Source organism: Melospiza georgiana, chromosome 5 (assembly GCF_028018845.1).
Source record: "Melospiza georgiana isolate bMelGeo1 chromosome 5, bMelGeo1.pri, whole genome shotgun sequence".
NCBI classification, from domain to species: Eukaryota; Metazoa; Chordata; class Aves; order Passeriformes; family Passerellidae; genus Melospiza; species Melospiza georgiana.
In genome coordinates this window covers 47,781,480-47,793,975 of record NC_080434.1, presented here as the reverse complement: position 1 = coordinate 47,793,975, position 12,496 = coordinate 47,781,480, and the positions used below count along the sequence as shown (strand labels likewise).

Genomic DNA, 12,496 nt, shown 5'->3' with positions numbered 1-12,496 from the left:
GACCATGTGAGACAGGTGTCAAGATACTTCAGGGTTTGTATATACTAGTTTTTATGAAAAGCCATGAAATTAAATATAAATTTCATGTAGAATAAAAACTTAAGAAGTTAAAGGAAGAATCCAAATGGGTTTGCATGTAATGGAGTTGACTGCAGTGTAAATGCAATAAGTCTAACAAACAGATGGCTAAATAAAAACGAACAGTAAATAATTTGAAAGCTTAAGTAATTGATACATGACTATTTTTACTTAATCAACAAATTACATTTGATTGTTTAGTTGTGTAAGACAGAATGTGTATCAGTGTCCAAACTACAATTTCATCCAAAGATACCAAATTCCAGAGGATGACCTTTGCAATCACCATGGTATCATGCAAGACTCCCACCAAGACAATTCATTCCATAGGTAGCTTTATGTTGAAAAGTAACTAATTTCAATTTCAACTAATTATGTTGAAAAGAGCTAATTTCAAGATTTATTTTTAAAATGTAAAATCTCTAATTGTGGGCAGCTAACACTATGGGTCTTTCCAAATACTGTTGGAATATCACTTCTGAAGAGATTAACTGATCAGCATTGTAGGCCACCAAAAAGATTATTATTGCAGTGAGCTGAGCTATGTAATTATAAATTACACACAGAAAAAGCAATATAAATAATAACAACAAGGAATGTCACTGATCGTAATCTAGTCTCTGTAGAAGTGAAGGTCTCTCAACAGCTGACATTAATTATTCTTGCAGAGCAAGAGCAAGAACTACAAAAGCTTTTCTATTTTCTCACTTCTTTCTAGTAAACTGCTTGCTTGAGCAGACCAAAGCCCATGCTTAAGCCCTTGGTATACACCAGTTTAGAGTCAATAAATGTTACCTAATGACTACTGTATACTGTAGAAAAGCTGAGGAGTCTAAAAACTACATTGAGTTCTAGGCAGGGAAAATTTGTAAGCTGTCTTAAGAGTTTCCAAATGTATTGGCAAAGGTTTCTGTGCAGGCATGCATGTGTGAGGAACGCCTAACCTATTATGTGCAAATAAATAATAATGTCACCCTTGATTAAGTAATGAGTTGTGTACCTTACATTTGTAAAAATGGTAAAGAGTCACAGCACAGGATGACATGGTTACTAACACCCTAGCTATTAAATCTTGCTACTAAAACATTAACTACAATATAAAATACTCAGCAGTATTGTGATTTTTCCACTTCTTTTTTTTCCCGAATTTGAATGCTAATATTCATAAGAGAATGATGTCATTGATTAAACTCATAACCACTTTCTGCCAAAAGGAAAATAAACACATTGGAATGACATCTGGCATTAAGTCTCTGTTTCCTTAAAAACATGTTTATACTTTCTGTTTCTCAAGACACCAAGGAAAACAATAAAACAATTTTACAGCACCAAATTAGTACTAATTAGTACTTGGAATTTTAAACATGAAAATACTGTACTGTCAAGAGCTCTCCACCCTAAGTGTATGTACACAGCTTCCACCACCAAAGTATTTGACCTACTTGTATTACTACTAAGAGTGACTAAAAATTCCAGTTGCTTGTGCTAAAATATTAATGTTCTCTTTTTTATGGTAGCTGAAAGGACTTTTAGTCAGATAGGCATCATAAAGGTAGTTATATCCACTGATCTATAGGATGAAACTGTGAAAGTGTTAACAATTTTTGGTTATGGATTGATTTTGTGAATTTGTTTGGTTTGTGGGTTTTTATACTATCCTTTATTATGAATTTAATTCAAATTACTCTTGAGATTATGTGACATTAATCAGCATCACAAAACAAAATTTTGACAGTTCTGAGATCCAATGGTAGCATCATGGTTTTTACATCAATGCTGAAGCTGTCTAATTTCCCAGAAAATTGTGAAATGTTGGACAGCTGGTGCAAAAACTTTGTGGCACAAAAACTCTCAAGAAGCAAGATTTCCCTCTCCAACACTATCATAGCAATGAATTTAATAATCTTTCAGATACACTTATTTTTGTCAATTCAGCTATTCTAAGACAACAATGCTGGTACATTTGCAGTTTTAGAAGGAAGTTTACCCCAGATACCTTAAAAAAGAAGGGAATGTCCTCATCCTAAAGAAGAAAGACAGCTTCCTCTTTTGGGAAGGGTCACTGAAAAAAATCCTAATATTGGAAATTAAATGGTGGAGGTTAATAAAATAAGACTTCTACTCAGTATGACAAGTACTTTACTCTTAAATATTGAGAATAAGTTATGCCAGAAGGATTCAGCAAATTCTAAGAGGTAGCACCCAACCGCAACAATTTTAGAGTAGAGCCATGCAAAGAGGAAAGACATTTTCCCTTGGGGCACATTATGGTCCTATTCACACTATCTGCTGGGTACTTTTAAACTGAATTTGGAGGCAAAAATCCCTGCTCAGTAAATATATGAGTAGTATATCTTAAAAAAGCAAGGTTTTTTTCTCTCACAGTGTCACATTTTGTTTAGTCTGGAGACAGCTCCTCCTGTGCTTTTGTATTTCATGGGCCCAAGAAAAGGACCAGCTAGCATGGCAGACCTCGGAAAATGCAAAAGGCTTAAGTCCTTTAACTCAGAGGTTTAAATCCTCTCCCCATAAAGACATACATTTTAAAGGAACAGGGAATATAGCTAAGAAGTATGGAGTGGCAACACTCTTTCTTTGTTACCTCCCTAAATACTAAATCTTTGCTTGCAGGGAAACAAGGCAGTCACATGAGGAATACTGGAGAGTTACAGGCTGTGTGGTGCAGCATTTGGTCTCTTTTCCCTTTCCCATTTATCAGTTTTATGGATGGTTAGAATGAGAAAAAATAGAAAGAGGATCTCAAGAGAAGAAAAATGCAATGGGGTAGGATATCTCCTAGGTAAATAGGACAAGCTGTTTCAATTCACACAGTATTTAAAACTCCTCAGTAATGAAAGCTCTATCATGTGCAGAGGTAGAGCAGTAAAACACAGAGAAAACCTGTGATTGACAAAATGAATCACTTTGATGCATTACTCTTAGATCATGATCCTCTTTCCTTTGAGGTCAACACTATGATTCCATTGAAATCTAATTTCATTCTCAAACTACTCATCCATCCCAGTAAAGAAGAAAACAGCACTGTGCTAAGTATGCAGCTGCACTTTTAGCAGACATTCAGTCAAAATCAAACTTCCTTGATGCAGATGTAAAAAACTTAATGAGCCAACATAAGTCTGGAAAAATGTAGAGATTTTAGTTACGACAAAATAGTAAAGTGGGCTGTTTTGAACTCTAGCAGACCATTTTTTCAACTGAGTACTTGCAATTGAAAAGGATAAATCAAGGAGCAGAGAGAAAAAGAATAAACCAAAAAGGTTATTCAGTGTAATAGTTAGACAAAAGGTTTCTTATTAACAATGTGGGTTTTTTTCTGAAAAGCACAAACTAGATTAATCAGAGAATCATGAGAGCCATCAGAGAGATCCAGTAACAACAAAAATTCCAGCACTGTGCAGATTTATTTTTTTGGGAAATCTGAGATTCTAACATCAACTGTTTTTACTGCATTATCTCCTTTAGCATCAGCTGGAATCTGACATTCATCCATCAGCAGAAAATCTAGAATTCCTACATTGTCAGACTCTAACAATATTAGTCCCAGTAGATCTTTTACAAACAGTTGTCTTCAATGTTGTTCCAATATACAATAGAAACAATACTGCTTTCATGTTGAAACAAGTACTTTTTATTGAGGATTCTTTAAGATTTATTATTTTAAACTATATGAAACATAACAAATATGCTAAAGAATTTCTCAGTAGTACTGCTGAAATAAACTATCACAGCACCAAATTTAGTGCAGTGTGCTATGTACCAACCATTCACAAAGTAATGCTCTGGATGATTTTTTTAAAATAAAAATATCTCTAATGTCTTCTGGGTCTCAATACTTTGCTCTCCTTACATACCCCTGTAAACAGTGCAAAGACAGGCCATGCACTCAGAAGCAGATAATGCATGTCAGATTTTGTCTTCAAAATAGTCTATATAATTCAAAATAACTGTTGCTTGAACTACTGAAAACAAGTATGTACTTCAGGAACAGTTAGAAATGCTAGCCTAGAAAGTTTGCTTTGGCTAACACAGTTTACCTTAATATGATGGTGGAAGGCAGAGGGTATAATCCAAAGCCACCTACGATTATGAGAGTGCTTGTTAAACATTTCTTTTTCATGAAATATGTAGTTTGGTTGTTCCTTACCTCTGTTTTCCCATTCTCTGCTGATTTACTGCATGGCTTTTATATAGGCAGCTGTCTGTTGTTGTGAAAACAATGCTGAGCTTGCAGCTTTATTTTAATTCTAAAGCTGAACTTTAAGATGGAACTTAGCCAGCCTCTGAGAAGAGCTATGTGACATGACTCACTGTGGGAGAGAGAAGGGGACTATCGGCTGTCAGTCCCATCCTCTACAGAAAAACTATAGAATGGCTAGAATGAGTTCTTTTACCTGAGGTGTTTTTCCTTTTTTTAATAAAGAAAGTTGCCTATGATACTCCAAAATACTTCAGTCTTACCAAGAGACAATAGTTTTGAAAGTGAATTTAGACAAGAGCTTGCTACTATCTAAGTTTCGCAGTTTTTTGCTTTCCAAACCTTGCAGGAAGCCATTGACTACAAAGCTATGAAATGAAGTATGGGCGTATTCTTCTTGAAGGACCAGGGACTGTACCCTGCTGCCAGAGATGATGAGGAGAATCAAATTGGTTGGTTGTTCCAGACACCTAATTTTTACAGAGGTATGTGGTTTTCACTCATTTAAAGCTGACTCATAAACTTCATTGGGAGTTTACTCATCAAGACATGCCTCTTTTAGGGTTTCAGAAGATGGTTAAAAAATAAATAGTACAGGAAGAAAAGTTTTGAGCTTTCTGTGAACTTCAGCAGAAATTAGCTTTACTAGGTTCTTAGAAAAAGCTCCTCCTTTGTTTGGTACATCTCCAAAGGTTAGTAGGATAAAGTTCAAAATACCACTAACTCTTAATTTCCTGAGAGCAATCCAAATGTGATAGAAAATGGTATGTAAATAATACTGTGGTCACAGACAGGATGCCATAAAAAATGTGATGGTGGGAAAAACTGAGGTTAGATGACAGTTTTGAACAAGAGAAACCTCACTCTCCTGCTGTGTGGAATTTCCAACTCAAAAAATTAAACACGTTTTACACTTACATAGTAACAAACTCCTCTCTGCATTTGATTCAGCATGTTACCTCAAGAAGCATATAATGATAATGATAATGATAATGATAATGATAATGATAATGATAACAACAACAATCCTAGGCAATGCCAGAATCAATATCTTCTTGAAACTTCATATAAATGTAAAACTGTCACCCAATTCAGATTACTGATATGCTTCACCTTTAATGCCTACTCTTTTGTTTATATAATTTCTTAGACACAGCTATAAAAGAATAAATATATAGGTTACCATTCCTTTTACCCATTTGGTAATAAGGAACAGCTCCTTAGTAAGACATCCCAATGCAGTTCTTGATAAAAAAATATAAGCTACAGAATGCAATGGAAAATATTAAACATACCTGCAGAAGTAATCGCTCAAAGGCAAGGAAATTGTCCCATTTGGAAGTTTGGGGGTGTTTCAAAGTCTGGACTGTGGCCAGCACAAGCTGTAGAAGACCACAGTGGTTCTCCAAAGCTTTGAGATTGTTTCGGAAAAGCTGAATGTATGAGCTGAGCTGTTCGGGGGTGACTCTGCCTGTAGAAAGGAAAACAGGACACAGCATTCAGTGGAGACAAATGCAAAACTACATTTTTTAAATTATTGTGAAAAGGTTATAGAGAACTTTAGAGGCCTCTCCACTATGGGTCTGATCTTAGCTTTGCTCCAATCACTGGGAGCTTCAGCTGCAGCAACAGGTCAGGACAAAGACTTACATCATCCATGAATTGTGCCTTGAGATATGCAATATGGTAGGTTTTTTACAATGTACAACAGATGGTGACATAAAGGGTAATACTTTTGTTTTCAGACAAAGAGGGACATTCATTTCAGCTAGGGAAATAATATTTGATGACTACTTCTAAATAATCTTTCTGTTTTTACCAGAAGTCCAATGGCAATTTGTGAGTTTTTTACTTTATAGCAAATTCAAATCTTCTCACCACTTCCCGAGGGTACATTTTTTGATTAGTCTTGACTCAAGAAACAGATATAATGTTAGTGACACAAGGAATGACTTTTGGAGCTGTTCTTGGAAGGGACATTTCCACTGTGTGACCCTTCAGTTTCTGACATGCAGTAACCACAGCATGATTTCACCAGCTGTTTGAAAATAAACACCCCAATGCCCACTCATGGTCCTGTAGATCTTTTCTTATTAGAAGAGCATGAGGGGCGCCATTTGGGCCAGATGAACATTACAGGATTAGCTGTTTATCCAACATTAAAATGCCAGCTGAACTGCTCAAGCAACTTATATTTTGGAAGGGATCTCTTTCAGGAAGGAAGGCAGCTCAACTATCCAAAGAAAATCACCACAGATGGCAATTACACATGCCATCAACAGACAGGCAAAAATGGTGTCAAAACACCATCCTAGCTGCAAGTCTGGATTGCGACCCAGGCCAGGGCTGGTTCCTGGAAGCCTCTGCCAGTAACAAGTCATCTTCCTCAAGCAAACCAGACCTAAAAAGCAGGGATATATGAGCTAGAGTGAGGAGGATCCTTTAACTTAAATGGGACAGTCTTTGGTGCCAGGAAGTCATGAGGGTGTCCTGATGCTTATTGGTTCATAGCTTACAACATTGATAATTTCAGTCAGAATTTTTCCATAAAGGAAAAAATCTTATAAAACTGCCACTGTGTTTCTTCTCTGTGTTAGGTTATATCATCACTTAACAAGGCTCCCCATTTGCCTTCATCCTTTCAGTATCATATAAATGGCAAATAAATTATTCCAACAGTGAATAAATGTTGAAAGGTCCTCCTCTTAGTTTCAGTGATATCAAGGGCGGTCTTTGAAAGAGCATTTAGATTTGGAAAAGCTGCTAAATAAAGCAAAAACACACGGGCTCTTTATGTGAATTTTAATGGAAAGCATCAAACCGAAAAGTCAGCAAATTAACACACAAATCAAGCTGACACCACTCAGTGGGCCAGAGGGCTGACAAAAGGCTTCCACGGTTAGCCCACATAGGCTAAAACAGCAACCATGGCCATGTGTGTTTTTAGACTAAACACTGGAGCTTTCAGTCTCATTTTATTTCTTTTAAAGCTGTGTCAGGCAGATTTACACGGTGATTTGAAAATGTCAGTCCATGATGCCTTGCAGCATACCTTTGATAATGACTGCATTATTACCCAGAGCAGTGCTGATATATTGTAGCATATTCAAAATCTGATAACTTGCTTCAATTGAGAAAAGGTGCAGTTGCCAGCTCTTCCTTCATATGAATCAGAAACATAGGAGGGCTTTCAAGACTTCTGATTTCAATTAAAAAAAAAATTCAAGAGTTTTGTTCCACATTGTTCCTTGTGAAAGCGAATCCAGATGAAGCACCGGATCAGTTTGAAAGCCATTCAGCACCATTTCAGATAAACAATCAAATTCTTTCCCACCCTCAGAATACCACCAAAAGAAAGTCCAACACATATGTAAGTACAAGGAAAATCCTGACCTTAGCAAGTCATTAACAAAACTTATACTGGCATTAAGGAGTGCAGCATCTCATCTGTGATATTTACAATACCCCTAGAACCACTCAGATCCAGGATTTGAGAGTTCCAGCCAACTTCTACACAGCAATCTCCCTGGACAGCTGGCTGATAAATATAGTTCTAGTATTCTACTATTCCAGTAGCTGAGGAAAGGAATTTGGGAAAGTAATTGGTGGTAATCAGCAATTAGATGACTTTTCCTGAGGCCTAAATCCTCATCATCTTCCCTGCTGCTTGCTCACAGAGGGAGATTTCAGCACAACAGACTACTGCTAATCTAATTTCAACCCTACCAGCCCTTTGAGTTTTTGAAGTCCCTTTGTTGTTTCAAATTGTTTTATTGCAATGTTGCAGATAGGTCGTAAGAAATCAAGAGGAGATCTATTTCAACCACATCATGTCTTAACTGCCATTTTGTTCTCTTAAAGCATATTTCAAGGTTCACAGGCAGAACATGGCAACTACTGGCAAAAGGACTTTAGTGCACGTGCCTTGTCCTGCTCTCTTCATCCTGCTCCATCACATTCATACGCCTCTCCAAACTCTAGATCCATGCAGAGTCAGAAGTTTGTGTGGGCATCAAAGCCTGACTGTGAGAAATATGTTATGCTGACAAAGCACTTGATAATTTTTAAATTCCTGAATGGGAAAAGGAAAATCTTGAATTCCACCACTGTTAGGATTTAAAAATACTGATAACCTTTTTGAATAAATGCCAGGAATTCCATATTGTCTAAGAAATAACCTTTGCCATTAACAGTTATCAAGCAGAATGTGTGAAACAGGTATATTTGTCCCAAACTCAGTCAACTACATCCCAATACAGGACTTGAAAAAATGACATCTACTGAAAGCAATATTAAAACAAAACAAAAACCAACCACGCACACACACAAAAACAACTACAAACCTCAAAAACAACAACACCACCACCACAAATCACCCCAACACTTTGAAGCCTCAAGCCTCTTCACAAGTATAAGAGAGAGGATAAAATCAGTAAGGTAGTCACTGGGAAGTATCACAGAGAAACCCAAAACTTAACAGGTTATAGGAGGATGGGAAGCAGGTAAGAAAAACAGACTAATGATGTGTGGAAACTACTTCAGCTAAAAAACAACAAATGGCTAGTTTGGCACAATTAACATATTTGTGCACTAATGAAATGATCTTGGGAAACAGAATTAAATAACAGGGTAGGAAATGAGACTGGATATTACAGAAGTAACAGAAACAGGACAGACTCGTGACCAATCTCACTACTGAGGAACCTGTCCTATGCAAAAAACACTGAACATCAGTGTGATGAAGCAGTTCTGTGTTTTAGGGCTCTGATAAATGGAAGATAAAAAGTAAGACATAGCAGAGACTAGACTAGCCTAGGAAAAGAGAAATCTAACATTTGTGTCAAAGAAACGATGAAATTAGCTACCTTACTTAGCTGATATCAGGACAAATGTCCAAGAAAAAAAAAAATTTGCATCACATGTAAAAATGGGATAAAATGCAAAGTACATTTATCAGAGAACATCACGTCAAATTGAGATGTAACCAACCAACAAATTAATTACAATACAAATGGATTTAACATAGCATTAATTGTGCCCTAACCATATTTGAGTGGGAATAGAGTGGGATTACAAGAATTGTAAGATACCTAAGAAACACCCAAAAACAGATAGCAGGTAATATGCAATAGAGAAGTACTAGTATATAAAAAGATAATATAAACTAAGAGTGTTCTGTGTGCTTGTACATATTTATAGTACAAATTTTGGTAATAAATGGTGCCAAAACAGGTGCTGTCAGAAGCTGGTGGAACATCATTAATATGGAGAAAGAGCAGCCAGCAGATCTGGATTGCTTTGAGTATTGGACAAGTGTAAGTAGGATGAAATTTATCAGTATAGAAAGGATGCATTTTGGGGGTAGGGTAGAGCTATAAATGCAGAGTTAAAACCTGGAAATGACAAAAGAAGGAAATAATGTCTAGGCTTGTTCATTGTAAAAGAGCAGGTACAATTCCTTTCAAGTGACACAGTTGTAGTAAAAACAGAGGCCATAGAATGCTTCAATGTCTAGAGGCCATAGAAATGCCTCAATACAAAGCCTCTCCTTCCAGGAGTCTGCTCTGTGCAGCTCAAATCATTCCCGTTCCTGGAAGTTTAACTCAAAACTGTGATGCATGCACAGAGAGGACGCTATAACAATTAGGATGACAGAGAACTAAAGTTAGGAAAGCAAAACAGAAATGTCTGGCTTATATGGGCTCCCTGCATCAGCTGAAAAAAAAATGAGGTGTCTTTGAATACATAAAAAATATTTACATGAAAGTTCAATACTGGTACTACAACCAATGGGGATAAATAATACATTAATATATTTACACAAGACATTAAGAAACATCACTGTATCAATCAGTCTTCCAGTAGTGGAGGCAAACAAATATAACTTGCTCTAACGTGAGTTTTGATGAGTGTCTAATGAGCAGCTGCATAAATGTTCACAGGCTTAATTCAATATAAATGGACCACTTCAATCCTTTATTCCTATGGTAATTAATTTGTAAAAACACTGGTTGAATTCCACCTCCAACTTTCAAGAATTTAGAGCAGATCTCAAAAGAACTGCAGAATAATTTTGCCTACTTGTCAATTACAGAAAGTGCTGCTTGGTTCTGTTTTTGTTTTTATTAATAATTAATTGAATAAATAATTTTTTGCTAAATATGGAAACAGCAGCACTGAATATCAACATTTTCAGTGTTTTACCATATCAAATATACACAGTTCATAATACAGGTACAAATGATGTCATGCACAATTATTCTGAAGGGAAGAAGTATTTTTGTTACTGGCAAAGCAGATCACTCAACATAGACATACTGTAGCAGAAATTACCAGCAAGTGATATTAAAGGTCTGTCAAAAATCTGGGTTTGAGTAGTAAAAGAAGGCTGAGTGGAACAGAAAGACTTTCACCTCAACAGTTAAACAAAAAGTCAACTGCGCAAACCACATTTGTAGACATTAAGACACAATTTACCAGTATGACTTTTTTTCCATTTGAAATTAATGTTGCAGTCTATGCAGTGCAATGCAGGCATTGCTTCAAGAATATAACTATTTTTCAAGATGGATTTACTGGTAGAAGTAATTTTTTTAAAATTAAAATCCAAAAGTGCTTATGCATCCAATAAAAATTTATGGATGAACAAGATGTTTAAAGAGCAAAGGTCAGAATTATCAATGCACTGTTCCAAACATCCAGGCCTTATTTTTTTCATATAACACTTAGTTAATTATCTCCATAGGGACAAGGAAACAAGTAAAGAGGAAAGTACATTTTGAGACCAACTGAGTAAATCCGTGGATGCTCTTCCAAGACTGCAGGAACCGCCAAATACACACAGCTTTTAACTTTGTTCAGTTTTATGCAAGAACACAGAGCTTCACTGGCTGGAGTCCTTTTGCTGAGGTTCATTTTCCACTTGAAAGAATGAAGAATAAGAAACAATCCTGGCATGCTTATGCTCATAGACAAGATTTTTCAAGTCAGTAGAGGGCTGAAGAAATCCAGATAAATTGTTTTCCTTGTCCACAGTCTAAGCAACATAGACCTATCTCTCCCAGTAGCAATGCTGGACACTTCAGAGGAATGTAGAAAGCTCTTGTACTCCACAAAGCCAATTGGGCAACTGTGCTGCTAAGGGAGCTGGATATTTGACAGAGTCAGAGCAATTGAGGAGGGCAGATGTTGCCCCTTATGTCTCCTTGTTAGTCTAATTTCCAGATGCTGTTATTGACTCAAAATACTTTTGTACTTCATGGGAAGCTTCAATAACAATCTTTTAACAACAAGCACCAGGAAAATAATTCAACCTCAACTTTTGTTTAGCTTACTTTAAAAGTCATCCAGCCTTTAAACTGTTAACAAAGAAAAGAAGAACATCAGCTAATCCCTTGTTCTTTGGACAGAAGGAAAGTAGGCCAGTATGGGATGCTGTTTGGCTGGCTTCTCCAGAATAAGGATCTGAAGAGCTCTAAACCTTACAGCAGACTGAAAACAGATGTCTCAGGCTTATTTCTAACAGCACACGCTCATTTCCTGCAAATGTGAGTCCATCTGTCCTGGGGTTTATGGTCACTTGTAGGCCTCTCCCTTTTTTTGTGGCAGAAACACCAGTACCCAGATAAGCCCATGGTCACAGGTGTGAGTACAAAGAGCAAGTCCCCACTAGAGCAATGCCAGGATAAATCCCTTTCGGAGTCTGAGCAGTCCCTGAAGTACATCCCAAAGTACACTGCCACAAGGCAGGGGCAGGCTCCTGCTGCCTGCCCCCACAGCACTGTGCCATCAAGGAAGAGCTGTGATCAGCCCTGACTGATTCCCATTCCTCTTGCCACCTTAACAACATCTGCAGAACACAGGCATTGGAGGTCAGCCACTCTGCCCTGTCTGTCATAGGCTTTCTAGTATATCTCAAGACCGTGAGGGAGGCAAAGCCTGCCATATCTCACACCTGAAGGTGTGTATTGCAGTGGCTTTCATGGAGCCACAGACAATGGTGACAACTATGCTAAAGCTTAGCAAATTCTGCAATAGAGGCATATACCCAGAACAAAAAAAGCTGAACTGTATTTACTACTCAGCTAGCACTTGCCATGTGAGCTTGAACATCTACACCCAACTTGGCTTCAGTCCCATCAGCTGTAGCATTGAGTTGGTTATCCCAAAAGCAGTTTATTCTCTATCACTAGATGTGTATGG

The 12,496-nt window shown here is 37.1% G+C and overlaps 1 protein-coding gene across 1 annotated transcript in view; it reads right to left on the bottom strand.

Moving 5' to 3' along the window:
• Positions 1–12,496, bottom strand: part of SCFD2 (sec1 family domain containing 2) — a 185,478-nt gene that overhangs the window by 131,155 nt on the left and 41,827 nt on the right. Inside the window, exon 4 of the mRNA XM_058024299.1 lies at positions 5,590–5,765. Within this exon, the coding sequence (XP_057880282.1) occupies positions 5,590–5,765 (176 nt within the window). The remainder of the gene's footprint in view (positions 1–5,589; positions 5,766–12,496) is intronic.